The 19,600-nt window shown below is 41.5% G+C and overlaps 1 protein-coding gene across 2 annotated transcripts in view; it reads left to right on the top strand.

Moving 5' to 3' along the window:
• Nucleotides 1–877: 877 nt before the first annotated feature.
• Nucleotides 878–19,600, top strand: part of DNAJB12 (DnaJ heat shock protein family (Hsp40) member B12) — a 33,064-nt gene continuing 14,341 nt past the window's right edge. Inside the window, exons 1-6 of one of the 2 annotated variants that reach the window (XM_026681255.2) lie at nucleotides 879–1,061; nucleotides 8,449–8,623; nucleotides 9,679–9,824; nucleotides 13,854–14,033; nucleotides 16,684–16,803; nucleotides 17,450–17,529. In XM_026681255.2, the coding sequence (XP_026537040.1) occupies nucleotides 929–1,061; nucleotides 8,449–8,623; nucleotides 9,679–9,824; nucleotides 13,854–14,033; nucleotides 16,684–16,803; nucleotides 17,450–17,529 (834 nt within the window). In that variant the 5' untranslated portion in view covers nucleotides 879–928. Of the gene's footprint in view, nucleotides 1,062–8,448; nucleotides 8,624–9,678; nucleotides 9,825–13,853; nucleotides 14,034–16,683; nucleotides 16,804–17,449; nucleotides 17,530–19,600 lie in introns of both variants that reach the window. The other variant, XM_026681256.2, reaches the window with a different exon arrangement.

The raw sequence follows: 19,600 nt of genomic DNA, 5'->3' as shown, positions 1-19,600 counted from the left end.
CGGCACGCGAGCTGCAAACTTATCTCACTGCGCATGTGTGTGCCTCACAGCTGATTTTTGGCTGGTTTAAGGCCTTTTTCGGCCTTCCAAAGGCTTGAGGAAGGCTTCTGCAGGCTTCTGCAAGCTTTGCAGGCTGAAAACGTTTCGTCACTTCTGGTATTTTCGGAAAAACAGGAAGTGACAAAATGGGGCTAGTTTTCGACCTGCAAAGCTTGCAGAAGCCTTCCTCAAGCCTTTGGGAAACCGAAAAAGGCCTCAAACCGGCTGAAAATCAGCTGTGAAGCACAGTGCAGTTAAGGGGGTGGCAGGGAGCAGGTGGGTGGATTGCACGTGCATGCGTAGGGGGGTATGGAGGGGTGCGCATTGCCTTCTGGGTGCTGGCACGCGAGCGTGAGTGTGCAAGTGCACACACAATTTTTGGCACAGAAGCCAAAAAAGGTTAACCACCGAAAAAGGTCAACCGCCATTTGAAGACCTTGGCAAGTTTAAGACTTGTGGACTTCAACTCCCAGAATTCCTGAGCTAACATGACTGGAGGGGGAATTCTGGGAGTTGAAGTCTACAAGTCTTAAAGTTGCCAAGTTTGGACTAACGCATTCCAGGAGAGCTGCTACTAAGTGGCATGCACCTGTAATACAATTTGGGAAAGAACAAATTTCCTACGTTTAATCCTTCCAACTCTTCCTTCTTCCCGCGTTAGCAGCGCAGTTTTTCTGCCATTTCAGAGCTAGAGGGAGACACACACACCCTCTCTCAGCCGTAGATATTATCTTTGCACTGCCGGGCTATTGGCGAGATTATGACATCCTGCGGCGCGGCTATTCCAAACAATACGGCAAAGTTTGCCGCCTGACAATTAGGGAGTTTCCAGCAGGGGACGCTATGACCGTATCATCGTGCGCCGGCGCCTTCCACCGCTACCGCCACCATGGAATCCAACAGGGACGAAGCGGAGCGCTGTATTGGGATAGCGGTAGCCGCCATCAAGGCCAACCAGACCGAGAAGGCCCGCCGTTTCTTGGAGAAGGCCCAGCGGCTGTACCCGTCTCAGCGGGTCGGCGGTGAGCGGGAAAGGGGGCGGGGGGGGGGGAGGCCTAGACGACTGAGGCCTGGAGTAGCCGGTCTGACCTCTCACCCGTACTGCGCGTGAGCAGAAGCGAGCGTGGCGTGAGGCACTCTGGGATTTGAAGTCTCCTAACGCCGTGAAAGGAAAACGCGCGTTGTGAACGGGGGTCTTCGAAGGAGATTTTATGGCCGGCGCAGGGAACAAAAGGAACCCCGACTCAGTGAGCCGGGTTTATGTTGTGCACGAAGAGAACACGACGGTTGTCTTTCCCTAAGCTGAACTGAGGAGACTACAACTCCCAGCGAGCATTGCGCCGAGGGTGAAGCGGGCAACCCCGCACCTGAGTGATAGGGATGGCCCCTGGAGTATTTCCTTTTGCCCCCCACCCCCCACCCAATTGCAATCGCTGCCGGTCCGTGTAGCTTCTCTCCTTCTCCCCTTCCCGCCATGTTCAGGGTTTCCTCCCCGTTTGGGACAGGCGCTGTTTAAGCATTCTCCTCTCTCCCTCTCTCTTTGGCCTTCTCTGCTGGGGATCCGTGGCCCACCTTTGCCAGCTCCTTGCCTAGATCCGCTGGAGGACTGTGCCCCCACCCACCGCCACCTTTAGCCTCGGCCCTGGCTCCTTTCAGATGATGTGGACTAAGCTCTGGGCCTGCTGGGCATTGGCAGGGGCGGTTGGGTAGGCAGGAGTCAAGGGAAGACCCTCTCCAGCTGGGTGGGCAGGAGTTAAGGGAAGACCATCTCCAGTTGGGTGGGCAGCAGTCAAGGGAAGACCATGTTCAGTTGTGTGGGTAGCAGTCAAAGGAAGACCATGTTCAGTTGTGTGGGTAGCAGTCAAGGGAAGACCATGTTCAGTTGGGTGGGCAGCAGTCAAGGGAAGACTCTTTCCAGCTGGGTGGGCAGCAGTCAAGGGAAGACCCTCTCTCCAGTTGGGTGGGCAGCAGTCAAGGGAAGACTCTTTCCAGCTGGGTGGGTAGCAGTCAAGGGAAGACCATGTTCAGTTGGGTGGGCAGCAGTCAAGGGAGGACCCTCTCCAGTTGGGTGGACAGCAGTCAAGGGAAGACCTTCTCCAGTTGGGTGGGCAGCAGTCAAGGAAAGAGCCTCTCCAGTTGGGTAGGCAGCGGTCAGTTCAGTGGGCAGGAATCAAGGGAAGACCCTCTCCAATTGGTTTGGTCCCTGGTGGACATATCAGTGTAATGTTCATGGTAGTAGTTTGGAAACCGTTTGCTGTTCCCTTCTTGCAACGTATTTTTTTGAATAGCCCTCTCTAGCCTACAACTGTTTTCCTAGTCTTCTGTTCAGAGACTTCTCCCAACTCTACAAAAGTTTCAGGGTTAGCCAAGATGGGCTGGATGCTGTCCTCCCTACACACACCCTAGATGGGTTAATGGCAACAAGGGATCCAAAAGTTGTGCTCAGCTGCCTAACCTGCTTAGTTTTCATCACTCTAATCTCTTACCACACTTGAGTGTCCTCATTCCACTGGGGAAGTATTGGAACCAGCAACAGCATTCAACCTAATTGGACTTTCTGTATCCCAAACAGTACTGTGTATTGTACCTTTTGAGTACATGATGTTACAGACATTGTAGGGAGTTGTTGTTTGTGCACGTCCCAGAGACAATTCGAAGGATGCTGGAATATTTCAACTCTCCGTTTGTATGCAGCCTAGATTTGTGAAGATAGGTAGTTTTCAAATAAATGCATTGTTTTGTTTCAAAGTTTTAATAGATGCTCTAGTGTGCCACTTCCTTCCATGTCCTCAATGCCTCAGTCCTCCATGTGGATTGTCTGAATAACAGAATAGTAGAGTTGGAAGGGACCTTGGAGATCTTCTAGTCTGGCGACACTAATTCTGCCTTATCTTCCCCCTTTCCCATCTTCTTTGACTTTCCTGCTTAATTATTCACTTCCACTGACTTCTCAGAGCACAGTTATTTTTGAGCTGTCGACTAAAGACCTCTTGCTGCAAGTTCTTAGTTCTCTAAATAAACCTTCCAGTCGTAACAGTAATAAATGCAGACTTACATATCTCTGATTAACAGCTATAATAGAAAAATTAAAAAATATAGCCTTATATGAGAAAATATTTAAACACATTGTATAAATGCTGCCTTTCAACTTCTCAGATACCTCAAGAAAGACAGTGATAATTATGTGCCTCCAGAAAAAGGGCTGTGCTCTGAATAGTTATTCTTTTTTTGTTAGATTTATATTCTGCCTTTAGGTGAAGAGCTGAAGTTGGTGCCCTGTGAGATGGGTCTCTCTGGCAGTGAGACAGTGACTGTCCCAAATTAGTCAGTGAGCTTCTGTGGTTAAGGGTGGACTAGAACTTGGATCCCACTTTAACCTCTAATCACATAGGCTTATATATGGATGTTTTTTGATCCACTGGTATTTTGCAAGAGCAGTTAGATTTGGCTGTTACAACTTCAAAAAACCTGAAGGCTGCTACATCCAACAATTTATTTTATTTATTTACCTAATGAGTTAGGGATCAGACTGATTATATGTTTTCTAGTCAGTTACTTTGAAATACACGATCACTTCTACTTCCACTTTGATTACATTTTCCCCTTTCCTCTTGTACCTTATTTATTCCCTTTAAATACTTACCCAAAGGGAGTGATTTGGTGAAAATCTATCAAGAGAAATACTTCTGTCACCTTTCCACTTGCAATTACGAGAGAAGGTTCATCTGCATGCAGAATTATGCACATTTACAAATTTTAACTTGGATTGTCTGGGGTGTAAATAAACTAGGAAGGCACTGTGAATCGCTGTAATTCTCTTTGTTGTATGTTCATGGTATAATGATTGTAGGATTTGACGGTTAAGGGTTTTTTGTGCTGATTCTTTGGAAGAAAATATTTTATTTTAGAAATTCAGGAGAGCTGTAGTCTCTAAAAAGATAATAGCTCATTGAAATGAATTTTAACTGATGTGCTTTGAATGTCATAAATATATGTTTATTCTGCCTTTGATTCCTGCTACTAATGCTATTACTACAATTATTATTACTGTTTACTAGCACATTTTTTAAACATACACTTTTATACTGATTATTGCCTAATTGAAAATTAGTCGGTTGGCAAAACAGCTATGAAACATTGTGAAGGCTTTAATAAGATATTTTTTATTCTGTAAAGGTATAATTATATGTTGTTCTTGAACAAACAAAACCAGTGTTGAAACCTTTGGAAGTAACATGTAGTACAGAGAGATTTAAAGCAATCTGATTAATCCCTTGCATAACACATTATTGCAAGACTTTTTACAAATGGGTTTTTTTAAAAACTCCTGCGTTGTGCCTCTCTCAGTCATCCTCAGAATCAGCGTGTTAATTTAAACTTTTTTGGGGATGCTATTTCCAATTATTGATGTAAAAAAAAGCCTGTAGAATCTGGCGCAAGCAGAATTGCCTGGAGTAACAATCACAGTGCTTGGACAGGTTTAAGGTTACACAGATGAGTATGAAAACTTGAAGCCTGCCCATTTCCAAATCAACAGGCGGCTCAGTATTTTCAGAAGACATGTTTGTGGCAATGGCTGAATTTCACAAACCAGTTTTCTTGCTATTTCCCATTGCAGCACAGGTAGACCACTTAGTGAGTTAACAACAGTTCGTTTAATGACTATTCAAAGCTACAATAACACTGAAAAAAGTGACTTATGGCCATTTTCCACAGTTTACAATCATTGCAGCATCCCCATGGTCGTGTGATCAAAATTCAGATGCTTGGCAACTGACTCATGTATGATAGTTGCAAGTGTCCCGGGATCATGGGAACATCTTTTGCGACCTTCTGACAAGCAAAGTCAATGGGGAAGCCAGATTCACTTAACAACTCTGTAACTAACTAAGCAACAATGCAGTGATTCACTTAACAAGAAAGCGATTTCACTTACGGCAAGAAAGGTTGTAAAGTAGGGGGGAAATTCACTTAACAAATGGCTCACTTAGCAGCTGAAATTTTGGGCTCAATTGTGGTCATAATTCAAAGGTTATCTGTAATTGTAAGTTCTAGACCTGTGGTGGCTCACCTTTTTGGGCTCCTGTGCCAAAAATTGTGTGCGCGCTTGCATGATCACGCTCGTGTGCCAGCACCCAGAAGGCAATGCATGGCCCCCCACACCCCTTACGCATGTGCGCGCAATCCCCATCTACTCCCCGCTGCCCCCTTACCTGCACTGTGCCTCACAGCTGATTTTCAGCTGATTTGAGGCCTTTTTCGGCCTCCCAGAGGCTTCAGGAAGGCTTCTGCAGGCTTTGCAAGCTGAAAACTAGGCCCATTTCGTAACTTCCAGTATTTCCGGAAAAACAGTAAGTGATGAAACGGGCCTATTTTTTGGCCCGCAAAGGCTGCAGAAGCTTTCCTCAAGCCTCTGGGAGGCTGAAAAAGGCCTCAAACTGGCTGAAAATCAGCTGTGAGGCATGCGCATGGGCAGTGAGGTAAGCTTTCCTGCAGCTTGCGTGCTGGCACAAATGGCTCTGCATGCCACCTGTGGCACATGTGCCATAGGTTCACCACAGTTCTAGACCATATTTAAGAATAAGTCTCACCTAAAGTACATAGCAGCAATTGAGACCTTGCTGAGTCACCAAGTCTCAGCTGTCCTTTCATGGAATGGCAACAGGTGATGTTCCAAAAAGGAGGGAAAATGTGTTTCTTGCCAGTTCACATTATTAGCTCTCATTATGAGTGGTGCAGTGGTTTATGACAGCAACAGGGAGTGCCAGGATCACTGTCACTATGCAATGCAGTCAGGTGATGTCACATATGATGATGACTCCATCATTTAACAATGGGAATTCCAGTCCTAATTGCCCTTGTAACTTGAGGACTACCTGTATCAAAGAGAAATACTTATGACAGTGGGCTCCAGATCTCTTTAATGACTGTTTCCAGCAAGCTCATACAGGCATTAAATAGCGTTATAGACAAGGTGGCATTTTGTGTGGCCACCAATCTAAAACTAATGACTTTAAAAACGGTGCTCTAAATCTTTATAGAAATGGTTCAGTTAGATGCCATGGTTATTTCCTTGCCAAGCTTAAAGCATAAAACTCTACTATTATTTTAAGAAAAGGAAGAAAGTGGCAAGCTTTTTTTCATGACATTGTGCTACCTTTAACTGATCTGCATATGCATGTTGCTTAGTAAAGTACTGAGTAACATATCTTGCTGGAAATGTTGAGTAACCCTTTGGGAGTATGATAATACATACAGCAGTGCAGTGGAGGCAACAAGGACAAAATAATCCAAGCAGAATACAAAACGGTGTTGGTTATTTCAAGCCCCCATTGGAGAGTTGCTGCAGACAAATCAAACTCTGCACAACTTGTGGTTCCATCTAGTTTTTAATCATGCGATAGATTTGTTGGGAAAAGTCATGAGAACTAAGTATATTTTATATAGTTTCACTTCCTTTAGCCAGGGAGCATTGTCAGGGGTCAGGTATGTTGGAATTGTAATTCAGCAGCATATAGAAAACTTAAGGCTTCTCTATCCCTGCCATAATATCCACCTGCAATTGTAACTCTGTTGGAAGAATTAATGATGAATGGTTTGCACACAGTAGTTTATTTAAGTCAGGGACCTCCAAACTTGGCAACTTTAAGACTTGTGGACGTCCAATTCCCAGAATTCTCCAGCCATCTGTGCTAGCTGAAGAATTATGGGAGTTGAAGTCCAGAAGTCTTAAAGTTGCCAGACTTGGAGGTCCTTGGTTGAAGTGAATCAGGTACTACAAAGTAAGAAAAATACTTTCTCCAGAACTCTGGAAAATCATAGCCAATCCAAGTAGACAAAACTAGATGATCTGTCTCCAAATAAAGCCATTTCATATAGACTGGTTAGGGTTTTGGTTTAGGGCCATGATTATTGTTGCCAATTAATAGGGAAAAAATGAATTTTTAAAATTGCTTTAATTGTTGTCTTTGAATTTGGCTCTGCAAGAACATTAACGTTATGGCAAAGCTGGATCAGATGGGGCTGTTATAAACTCTTGAGATTCATGTTCTTTGCTAAAGTGGGATTAAAGTACTAGACTTTCTCAATATTACATCAGGCCTTTGTGCATTTAGAGAGCTGGCAGCCACTGAGGTTTTGGAAATGGATGTAGCTAATATTCCCTCTGCGATTATTCCATTATATGTGCTCTCTTTTTCCCCTTTATTTTAAACACTCCCCATTGTAACCTATAAAAATCCAGAAAACCACTAGATGGTAGCAAAGAGATACAGAAGACTCATTGTTGTTTTCTACTGGTCATCCAGATTTTTGCCACCCAGATAAGTGTCTTCTGTTTACAATTTGTTTACAAGGTTTACTCATAACATTAAGCCAGAATGTAATTAGTTTCTGATGTGACATGAATTCACCCTTGATAGTTTAGTGTTACAAGTTAGCCAAATCATTATGGTTTGTTCAAAGAAATGTGATTTCAAACATCCTGATGACTGTTATGTATAAACTCAACATAATTCTTGGCTTCAAATAGAATAAGTGAGGATCTTACCAGCAATATTAATTTAGGTGTTCTGTTTGTTGCTGAATGCTAGTTGCTTATTTGTTCTGATTCCCAGTTTTTACTATGCAGGTTTTTTTATTAATTTAAAAATTTATATGTTACTTAAACACATTTCTAGCAACTAACACCCTATCCCCAAAACCTGGATATAATAAATATCACATGAAATACTAAGCACAACTAAAATATTCATAAGGATTAAATATTTTAACATATGTATCCAATTTTAATTTTGGAAGGTGTCCCATTTCAAGAATATAAAGGAATAAGTATTCTGAAAATACTGTATTGGTTCTAATGCAAACAAGAGAAATTTTAGGGTATCAGAAAGCAATCTTTCTGTTTTGAGTTTCTAATGTTTTTCAAGAAATCTTGAAACCTGCCCATTTATATCATGCACATCTTTACGCTGCTCAAAAAGAAATGGAGAAACTTCTGGAGTCTTCTGGATGAAACCAAACAAAAGCTTAAGGAATGGTTGATTGGTTGCAATGAAAAGATTTGTCAATAAATGATACATATTTTATTTATTTATTTGTCAATAGCTTACAAGATAATAAACATAAGTATAAATACAGGAAATGGGTAGGAATAATTGGGGACAATAGGACAGGAACGGTAGGCACGACTGTGTGCTTATGCACAATCTTTCTGTTTGGGTATCAGTGCAATGTAATTCAGCCAACCTGATTGACACTGATATTATTGGAAATGGATGAAGTCCAGCAAAATGTATATTTGAGGTGTGGAATGAGAAGTTTTGGCAACGACTGGGGCGGGGGGGGGTGAGAGAAAACATAAATTTGTGAGAAGGAACCACTGGATCTATGCAACGTTTTTCCTTGTAGCGCTGTTGGACTCGCTCATCAAGAGCAAACAGTCAGCCGATGACCATTCGCAGCCCAAGGAATCCTCTAACCTCGGCAGTCAAAAAAGGACCGAGGATTTTGCTTCGGCCAACGGAGAAGCTGGGGGTGATACCAGCAAAGGCTACACACAGGATCAAGTGGATGCTGTGAAGAGGTAAGCCTTAGTTAAGATTCTGACCAACAGACCACAGTTACAATCATAGAACAACTTGTACAGTCATCGTTGGAAGAGCAACTGTGGGACGTAGTGGCAATCTCATAGAGTAGACTACTTGATTTGGCCAAATGTGATTGGATGCACAAGGAATTTGTCTCCAGTGCAGAAGCTCTCAACGCACATACAAAACAACAGAGTAATAATAATCGTAATGATGATACCAATAAGAGAAGATAGTAGAAAAGATGAGAAAGTTAAAATACAGCCATACTAAATGGGTAAATATACGACAAAGAAGTATTACATGTTGATCAATAGCAGCCTCAGTCTTTGGGGAAGGGAGAGGGAATTCAGAAGACATCTGACAGGATGTGTTTCCTACGCAAGAGTTGTCGCTATGGGTAACTGACCAACGGATTAAATAGCAATAGTAATAGCACCGCTTCACGGTGTTTTTTACAGCCCTCTCTAAGCAGTTTACAGAGTCGGCATATTGCCCCCAACAATTTGGGTCCTCATTTTACCCACCTCGGAAGGATGGAAAGCTGAGTCAACCTTGAGCCTGGTGAGATTCGAACTGCCAAATTGCAGGCAACTGGCAGTCAGCAGAAGTAGCTTGCAGTACTGCACTCTAACCACTGTGCCACCATGTTTGTTCCTTGTAAATGATTTGTTTTGGCTTATAATTTGCTTTTTAAATTAATGTGGTTTGAAGTGGAAAATACACTGCTGTTATAGAGGATAATAATTTTAGTGGTCTTTTAATCTAGATTTCGGGGGTGGGGGATTATGTCTAAGGATATTTTTTAAAAAAGCTTTCCTCTCCTGTTTATATTTAGTTCCCCGAGTTCTTTTCTTTAAAGTAATGTAGGTGTGTGCCACTTGAGGGCACCGTTTTCACAGAGTTGAGTCTGATCTTTAATATTTCAGTTCTATCCGGAAAAGGGAACCAAGGGACTTTATTGCTGTGAGTTTTAATTCAGGAGAAGCACAACCTGTAATTTTAAATACATTGTCAAATGAGGTGTTTTGTCTGTCTTTTCAACTTTGAGGGTGAAACAATGTAAAGACTATTATGAAATTCTGGGCGTCAGCAGGGATGCCTCTGATGAGGATCTGAAAAAGGCCTACCGGAAATTAGCTCTAAAATTTCATCCTGATAAAAATCATGCACCGGGTGCCACAGAAGCATTTAAAGGTAAAAATATCCTTTTTCTTCCAAGAGGCGTGTCTTTATACCCTGAAAATGGTACCTTTTAGTGACAGAAGTCCACCAAAGGAGGCTGTTGTTGGTTTGTGTAATCGTTAAAAAGGAAGTGGAAAGTGTATAGTAAATTGTCTCTTACGTTAAATGGTCCTTAAAAAAATCAAGTAAAAAGTTGTAAAATAATTGTTGCACATGTGATTAACTTATTCACTTCATGCATTTGATACAGAGACTTCTCAATCACTTTTAATAGCTGCTGCAAGAAAGGGAGCAATGGGATCTACATAGCCTTTGAATGGGTTGGTGCAGGGGTGGGATTCTACAGGTTCGCACCTATTCGCTAGAACCAGTTGTTAACATTCTAAGCAGTTCGGAGAACTGGTTGTTAGAAAAAATTACTGGCCTAATCCTGTAAGGAAGGCAGGAAGGAAACATTCTGGTGTTGCTTAAGAAACTGCCTCTCTGTTAACTCTTATTACATTCTTGGCAGGACTAGACTTCCTGTCTCTGGAACTTCTCTGGAGGTTTTTTCCCCCTCCTTTGCTGATACTTTGCTTGCGTGGAGTGACCATTCAAAGTTACAATGGCACTGAAAAAAGTGACTTATGACCATTTTTCACACTTACGACTGTTGCAGCATCCCCACATCCCCATGAGAGGCCAGGCGAGGAGATGCCTGCCTCAATGTGAGTGATGTTGAGTTGGCCACGCCCAGCCAGTCACATGACCACCAACTAAACCACACCCACAGAACCAGTTGTTAAAAATATTGAATCCCACCTCTGGGTTGGTGGTATTTATTGCAATCCTTAATAATTTGGTGCATAAATAAATAAATGAAGACTCTGACTTATCTATAAGTGCTTAAAAGAAACAGATACCCAACTGATTAAAAGTTTTATTTCTGTGCTAAAGGCAGACACATGATGCTCCCTTCTCCATGAGTTAAGCTCCATTGCAAATTGATATGTCTTCTTTCTAAAGAGATGACGAAAGACACTCAGTCTGGCTACAGTTTGAGCTGCATTTATATTTACAAGTGTGGGACCCTGAATGTACTTGTCATCAAGTGTCAATCAATCTGAGTGTATCCTGAACACATGGACATTTTTGTCTGAAAAGTTACATATGGGTTTATGGGGCAAAAACTCCCTGATTTTGCTGTAACAGTTAAGATTATGCCTAAATATTAAAATGCTGAAATGTTCCCTCTGTGATCTTCATACTTAATTAGTGCCATGGATTGCAAGTAGAAATTGGTAATCAAAATTAAAACACAGCTTTAAAATTGAATTTCAGTTTGTCACCTGAGGAAAATATAATTTTTTTCTTCAGACGGAAACTACTAATTTTTGTTTGTGTGATTGTATCCCACCTTTATTATGTTTACAAATAAAGTGGTGAGTATTATCAACACACCTTCCTGCTCCTATTTTCTCCACAACACCCCTGTGAGGTGCGTAAGGCTGAGAGAGAATGACTGGCCCAAAGTCATCTAGCTGGCTTTCATGGCTAAAGCAGAACTTAAACTCAAGGTCTCCCACTTTCTAGCCTGGTGCCTTAACCACTAGACCAAACTGGATGTACTTTTTGACTAATAATACCGAAGGGTTAATTGCAGCCATGAAATCGGGAATTTGGATCAGGATTTGGATCACAGCACTGTATTTGTCTGTTCTCTTTCAGGTTTTAGACTCAGCTTCCAACTCTTCTTAGTTGGAATCAGATTAAAACTGTCCTTGTCTAGACATCCACAGTATATCTAGCACAAAGCTAACACTTCACAGGTTTCTTCATTTGTAGACTTTATATTATTATGTTTATTGAAGGCTTTTCGAAGATCCGTATATCACAACTGTGATGCATGAGCTAAATAACACTTTAGCCTCCTTTTACTGGACCATCTTCCAGGACTTTATCTTTAGCTAAGCATGTTTTATTCCTCTTGTTTAATCTTCCAAGAGTTTAGTATTCTCTCTCTGGAGATGCCTTGGTTAATGTTTTTCAGTCACTGATGTCAGTTGATCCTTTAATTTTCGATTTTGCAGTGCCAGATGATAATGGTGTTATTTTTATGTTTAGATCTTGCTTAAATTAAGCATGCCTCTTAGTTTTGCAGAGTAAACTCATGTAAGCCAAATTCTGCACGTAGATAGTTTCAGCATCTTTTAAATAGCTGTATTTTTAATAAATAACAAGAGTGTAAGAATGCATCTAGCTTTGATAAAATGGAAATATCATGTTTTATATTTTTAGCACATTGTATTTTGAAGTTTCAGGCTTCTGTTCCTTTTTATAACTCCTTTTTCAGTTAAATTTGATCATTCAGACAAAGAAAATTAATAAGTCTTACCACTCCATTGAAAACAATGAGACGAGACATAATATGAGTATGCACCGAATATATTTCTTAAAGATATTTTTGTTCTTTTTCATCAAATATAACTAGAATTTCTTTTACACAGGTACTTAATCCCTGGCATTTTTCATGTTGATTGTTTTTAAGTTTTGTGATTATAATTTATTGCAGATTTATTCCTCTTCTGATCATGCTTTTTTGGTAATGCTGTGAAACTGTCAGTGCTGTATTGTGTTACTGTGTTTTTTCAATATTGTGCTTAATACAATATCGTGCTTATTATAGCATAAGTCTGAACATCTGATAATTATGGATGGGAACTGAAGTCAAGGACAGTTTCCTATAAATGGGAAAATTAATTTGAGGAATAAAAATATTAGATATAGAGGAAAAGAAATATAATTTATATTACCGGTAGCAATGAACCTGAAACCAAAGCAAACAATAGCAACAATATGATTTCAGAGATGAATTTGGATTTGGCCATTGTATTTTTCCATAATAATAGTAATGTTGATGATAGCTTCTGTGCCTCAACTAATTATAAACTTTTTATTCGCCCTGAGTTCATTTCTGTTGCATCACAGTTCTTGCCTTTTGTTTTACTCCCTAGTTGTTTTCTGTTAATTTGCATTTCTAATTATTCCAAAATGAAGGTATTTTTTTTCCAAAGAAGAATATCTACTTTATTAAATAAATATAGTGATGCAACCAAATTGAAAAGTCATTACCAAAGGAAGGGAAAGTAAGAATCAAAAAGAGAAGCTATAATAAAATGTAAGGGATTAATGTGAATCTTCATTAATCACACTTAAATCAGTGTGAAGAGTTCCTCCCCCACACATTTCTTACTTAATTCCCAATGATTGGTCCAGTCTAGATCCTGTATTAAGCTGTATTTCATTTCGTTTCTGAGGAGCTGCCTTTTTAAAGATTCACCAAAAGCCAGCTCATGTGTATAATAAGAAAAAGCCAATGCATGCTAAGGTTCCACTTTTAACTATTATTTCGGAATACAGCTTTGTATAATGTATAAATTATTGGCAGGGCCACTAAAGAAACCATGTCTCTCAGTTATCTGGACCTCAACTTGACAAAGACTTGTGAGAAGATTTCAGACTTTCCAATCCATAGTTGCAGTCTGGAAAATAATGGGAGCCTGCTTGCAATCTAATGTTAAACAATGTAAGAAAATTAATACTGTGCACCACCAATCACCTGATAAGTGCAACGGTCATTTGACAAAGGAACATTTGAATACAGCTCCTAAACATAGCCAGAAGATCCAGTCTTTGCACCACCAATGCAGTCTTTCTTTCCTCTACTTTTCTCTTGGAAATATCTTTTATGGAACAAGTTGAACTGAGTTTCAAAAAAAAAAAAAAAAAGATGGGATGTGGTTATCATTTATTATTCAAATGGTTTCCTAGGTTCTCAAGACGTGTGATTTAAATTTATCAGTAATCTTTTCTCTAGAGATAGGATGAACATCTTCAGAACACTATAGAGGCCACAGGCTGAAAGAAATGATGTTGTGAATGATGAGTTTGAATGTAAGGTGAGAGATGCTGGACTTTTCCTGATTTGTTCCCTCATAATCACCAATTAACACATTAGCCGTTGCTAAAGGAATGACTATTTCCTTCTTTCTTACGTTTTAGCCATTGGGAATGCATACGCAGTCTTGAGCAATCCAGAGAAAAGGAAGCAGTATGATCAGTTTGGAGATGCCAAAGTCAACTCTACGCGACACGGTCATGCGGACTTCAACCGAGGCTTTGAGGCAGACATTTCTCCAGAAGATCTCTTCAATATGTTCTTCGGTGGTGGTTTCCCCTCTAGTAAGTCATGAATTTTATGTGCCTGGCTGGCAAAGGGAAGGCTGTAAAGGAAAGGGGATACCTCTGAGTTGGCTTTTCTCCTGATTCCTCAAGGAGGGAATCCAAGATGGAAGTGTACTCATTTGTCATGCCAGAGGGAACAGTGCTCATTGAAAGGCCTAGGCCAGCCTTTCTTCACAGGGCAGTCCTTGAAACTTCCTTAAAATTATAATGGAAATTTGATACTATATTTAACAAATATATGTATGTGTGTCCTGTAATCTGCCATCAACCAGCTCATGGGCTATCCAGCTGGACACGATGGGAGTTGCAACCTCCAAAATATTGTCCATGTGTGGGGGGGTGTTGACCTAGGTCTATAACGCTATGAAAGTTTCTAATAGGTTTCACATGCTGGACAGATAACAAGTTTGTTAGAAAAATGGTTATCGGAGATAGAATCTGAGTCTGAGGCCAGGAACATTTGGAGAAGAGAAGTATTTTGAAGTTATTGTCTGTTCCTCGGGCCCAGACCTTGAGAATGTAACCTGATCTAAGTGTCTTCAGGCTAGTAGTAGAGGTGCTGTTGCAGATTTAACACGTTATAGCTAAGAATGAAGCTATATAGGTAGGAAGGGACTCCTGTTGGGTGACTTCTGTGCTTTGCTATGGGGAAGGAAATTGAGAAAAGCAAAGCTTTTTGCTGTCTTTCTATCTTGAACTTTCTTCTAATCCCATCTAAGAGGATGGGGGATCGCCTTTTTGGGGATCCAAAAGGCATTTTTCTTTGGGTATAATAGTCTAGACCAGGGGTCTCCAACCTTGGCAACTTTAAGACTTGTGGACTTCAACTCCCAGAATTCTTCCTCTGGTAGCTCAGGGATTCTGGGAGTTAAAGTCCACAAGTCTTAAAGTTGCCACAGTTGGAGACTCCTGGTCTAGAATACTGGTTTGGGTGATAGAGTCCAGTTGAGGTTGCCTTCTTGTAGCATGTAGCTTAGCCTGTTTGTTTGCTCGAGTTGTTTGGAACAATTTGCTAATGCTTTTGATCGCAACCGAATGGGAATAACAGAAGAAGAAAAAACTCAGGAGTCTTTGCAAACTTTACCATTATGTGGAAATCTAAGCCAGGAGGCCAATGTCCTATTTTGATGTTGGTGAACAACTCTCACGTTTTGTACCGAGATTCAGTATTTGAGTTTTTATCATCATTGTCGCAGAGAAAAAGTTCCACTCTTCCAAGCGGTACCCTGCAATGGTTTTCCATATTCCCCCCAAATCATAATACTAATCCACAAAGAAATTACTTGTTGAACGGCAATGTACCGTATTTTTCAGACTATAAGACGCTTCAAAGTATAAGACCACCTAGATTTTGGGGAGGAAAATAAGAAAAAAAAAATCTGCCTCTACCTCCCATCAATTTTCCTCCTTGCAGCAAACAGCCTGGTCAGCTTCTGCACAGCCTAATTAGCACACGCTGCTGATTATCGGTTGGATCGGCCTCCCGACAATCAGCTGTTTTAGGCTGCAGGGATTGCCTATTGCTGCCTCCAGGCGCCCCATTTTTGGCTTCCACATCCCGTTTTTTGCCTCTGCGTACCCCATTTTCAGCCGTTCTAGGCAGCACGGATTGGAACGGGCAAAAATGGGGCATGTGGAGGCCAAAAATGGGACACGCGGAGGCAGCAATAGGCGATGGCAATCCCGACAGCCTGAAACAGCTGATCGTCAGGAGGCCGATCCAACCAACAGTTAATCAGGTGTGCCGAAGCTGACCAGGCTGTTTACTGTTTGCTGCAAGGGGGGAAATTGCTAAGAGGCAGAGGCTGAAGGGTGGGGGCCAGCGGGTGGGCGGGGCTTTGGCAACATTCGCTGTATAAGACGCACAGACATTTCCGCCCACTTTGGGGGGAGGGAAAAGTGCATCTTATGCACCGAAAAATACGGTAGATTTATGTCCAACGTCCCAAGTATCCACAAACGTGCATTTTGTGAGTTCCACCCCCTTTGAACATTTTTATAATCAGAATTGCCAGCAACTCATGAATTGCGTGGTGTCCGTGAGCTCTTCTGCCCAGGTGCTGATTTCAGCTTCAGAATCACCTTGAAAACTAAGCCCAGTATCCAGATAATATTCTTTGACTTTCCGCTGTCTGCCTTTATGACCATCTAACCTATTGATAACTTTTTGTGGCCTTCCACTTGCAATCCCAGCAGGTTGCTATGCTCTCCCCTAAACCTTTGTAGCTTGCACGGCATGCCTTGGCTTGGCTGTTGAAAGCAGTGATTGTCCATTAAAAGATGAACCCCTTCTAGAACAGCATAACTGTGAGTGATTCACGGATAGATTCCCGAGTGGGATTAGATTGCTAACTTGAGTGGGAAAAATTTCCAGGGGCAGGGCTGTCCCAAGACTTATCAATTAAAACTTTGTTTGATCAAGTTCCATCCGGCTTATTGGTTTATTTTTTTAGTGGAGCCGAGGGTCAAGGAGGAGATGTAGAGATCGCTGGTCCATCCCAAGTGATGGGAAAGGGAAGGGAGGATCAGCAGCTAAGCCAAGCGAAAAGGAATCAAATAACAGCAACTCAATCTGCAGGTGTTCGAGAAGTGAGGAAGGGGTTTCCTGAGAGGCTGGGGGGCATACTTACCTGAGTCTCCCTGGCAGGCTCCACCTTTAATAGAGAGCCCAAAGGAAGAAGACGCTGCGATTACAACATCTCAGTCCGCAACAGAAAGCCTCCGAGAGTGGTGGAGCCTACTTGGAGAGAACACCAGGGAGAACCGCGTGAGATTATCGTCCTCTGGGAATCCACACCCTTTGGCTAAGGAGTTGGGGGCCCCAGAGCAGCCATCTGAGGCTGCTTATCTGAGCAGCCAGATGGTGCAGCAGGTGGGGGAGAGAGAGAGAGAGAGAGGGAGGAAAGGGCTAAAAAAAAGTCCCTGGACTTCACAATTTTTACCACCACTTTATTCCCCGAATCAAAAAAGGCTCACAACTGACATTCCTGGAGAGCGGAAAATAAGAGTCAAACGATGCTGAGGCTACTCCTTCAATCTCAGTGATTGGAATTTGGCTTCTATGCTCCATGGCCAGGAACGGAGGGTTTAGCATTTTTCTATAAAAGCCACTTTCCAAATAAGCTCCCACCCCACCCTCCACATACCCGCCCCAAAGAACCCAGTCTGCCTTTGTTATTATTACAGTTACCGTTCTTCCATTCATCAGTTACCACCTTCTAAGCTGGTCTTTCCTGAACTTGCTCGCTACAACATCCACAATTCGCAGACAACGTACGAAACTTGGATTGTGTTCAGTTGAAAGCACCCTGTTAAACTTAACTTTAAAAGAGGGACAATTAGGAGCTTCTCTCTACGACATTTGGCTGATGGACAGTCTTCAACCATTCTTAAAAAGTCCCTTTCTCTCATAGGTAACGTACATGTATATAGCAATGGCAGGATGCGGTATACCTACCACCAACGGCAAGAGAGACGAGAACACCAAGGCGATGTAAGTTGAAGCAAGGCAGAGGGAGAAAATTAAAATATTTCAAACGTGCACAGATCTGTTTCGGTCAAATGGCATTTTGCAATATTGTTTGTATGGGTCTGTTCATTTTTTTTTCTTGGCTAATTCCAAAGTGCAGGACGATGCTAGATTTTTGGTTTTTAGTTAACTATGGCTTTCAGAAAGGCAGTTTTCATTGCTGGTTAGGTGTAGGAGTACAGTTCCTTGCCTAATACTAAAATAATGGCATTATTGTGCTTTTGTAATGCATTGTGCTGAGTGTCTTTGAAAATGTGTTTTGAAAATGATCTCTGTTTTGTTGCAAAAGTCTTTCACCAGAACATTGGGTGCCCATGAGTCGCCTACGGAAATCTGCAAACAAGAAAAGTAAAGAGTCATGCCTTTCCACTAATCTTCCTTAGCACCTAATATTGAGGAACAGTCTGCCTCTGATCTTGGAGTTAGCACGGAGTCATTCTGATTGCTATCTATGACCAGATTCATCCTCCAGAAAATAAAACCTATGAAGCAGAATGCCATTTGTTCAATATCAGCCTCTACCACAGACTCTCTAGAGTCATTAGGCAAGACTGACTTCTACCATCCCTAGTTATACCCATTCATAAAATAAGCCAAATGTCACGGGTGGAATTTACGGTTGCATTTCTATCGGAATATTGTTTATTAGAGGATATGAAGGGTCCTTGGTGCTCTCTGAGCTTGCTTGTTTTCTTGCAGACGTTTCATTACCCTGACTAGGTAACGTCATCAGCGCTATTAGAGGATATGTCTGGTCCATTCACAGATCATTGTTTTTCTCCTGGAATGTTCCAAACTAGATAGGGCATGAATATTTTGTTAATTTCCAGAAGTTAATCTTCAAGAACAAAGAATGGAACATGTAGAAACTGTTAGGGATATACACCCTAGCAGAAACGTGCAACGGCAGTCTAGCAGGCAGGCAGATATGTGAGACAAAACGTTGTAGTAGCTTACACTCAGTAAGACAGATACACTGTGCAAGTTAAATAGTTTTTATTCCAGCAAGAGTTATAGCATAGTCAAACGGTCCATATGTCATACACTAAGTTCAGTCAGTCCGGGGGTTATTCAGTTTGCAAAGTCCAGTGTCGAAAAAGAGTTCATTAAACTTACAATCAATCAGTCCAGTGATATATCTCTTTTGCAGTCAGAGATATGAAGAAAAATCAAACCCCTTTTCTTCTCTCAGCAAACACTCAGTTATCACCATCAATTCATCATTGTCAGCAATCCAGTATAAGCCAGGGAAACAGTGAGCTCTCTTGCTCCCTCTTATGGTGATTTTACAACCGCACCCAAAAACTTGGTTTACAGTTTAAAGTGATACATACACTTAAACTCACTAACATAGTTTATATATATTATTTTGATCCAAACTAAGTTAGGTAACCAATGTTATCCCTAACAGAAACAAGACAAGGAGGAAGTAGAGAGCCATAAGACACCAGGCTAGAGAACAAAAGATCATGAGTTCTAGGCCCATTTTAGTCATGAAATCTAGATGGGTGACCTTGGGCCAGTCACTCACTCTCAGTCCAACTCACCTTACAGAGGAGTTGTGAGGAAAACAGGAGGGAGGTGTGTTGGATATGCTTGCTGTCTTGTTTGTGAAAATAATAAAAGCAGGATGTAAATAAATAAAAACAGGACTAACTTGAAGTCTCTTGTACTTCCTTCCAGTTTTTTCTCTCTCTGGAACAGAGTTCAAGGAAGATCAAAAGCTGTGGATAAATGTACAGTACTTTAGATTGTTCCCAGTACTTCAAAGAATTGTTTAGAAACCTTCTGGGTTCAGCAGTATGCTTGGTCATAATATAAGTTGATTTTGTTTTTACCAGGTTGTGGGTGGACCCAACCAACTGTAGCTTATGCAATAATCATGGTCACATCATGCCACAGCTTGGTCTGTAATACAGACACAGCTAGTACATGCAAAATACTTCAAGCATTTGCTGAATTGGTATGAAACCATAGGGCCTTTCAGAAGCTAGTCTTCACACACCATGCTAAGCCATGGTTTGACTAACCACGT

This window comes from Notechis scutatus, chromosome 4, assembly GCF_049901735.1.
Source record: "Notechis scutatus isolate UNSWTSFEM ecotype Mainland chromosome 4, rNotScu1.2, whole genome shotgun sequence".
NCBI classification, from domain to species: Eukaryota; Metazoa; Chordata; class Lepidosauria; order Squamata; family Elapidae; genus Notechis; species Notechis scutatus.
Note: the sequence above shows the minus strand (reverse complement) of the source record. Positions and strands in the feature narration are given on the sequence as shown.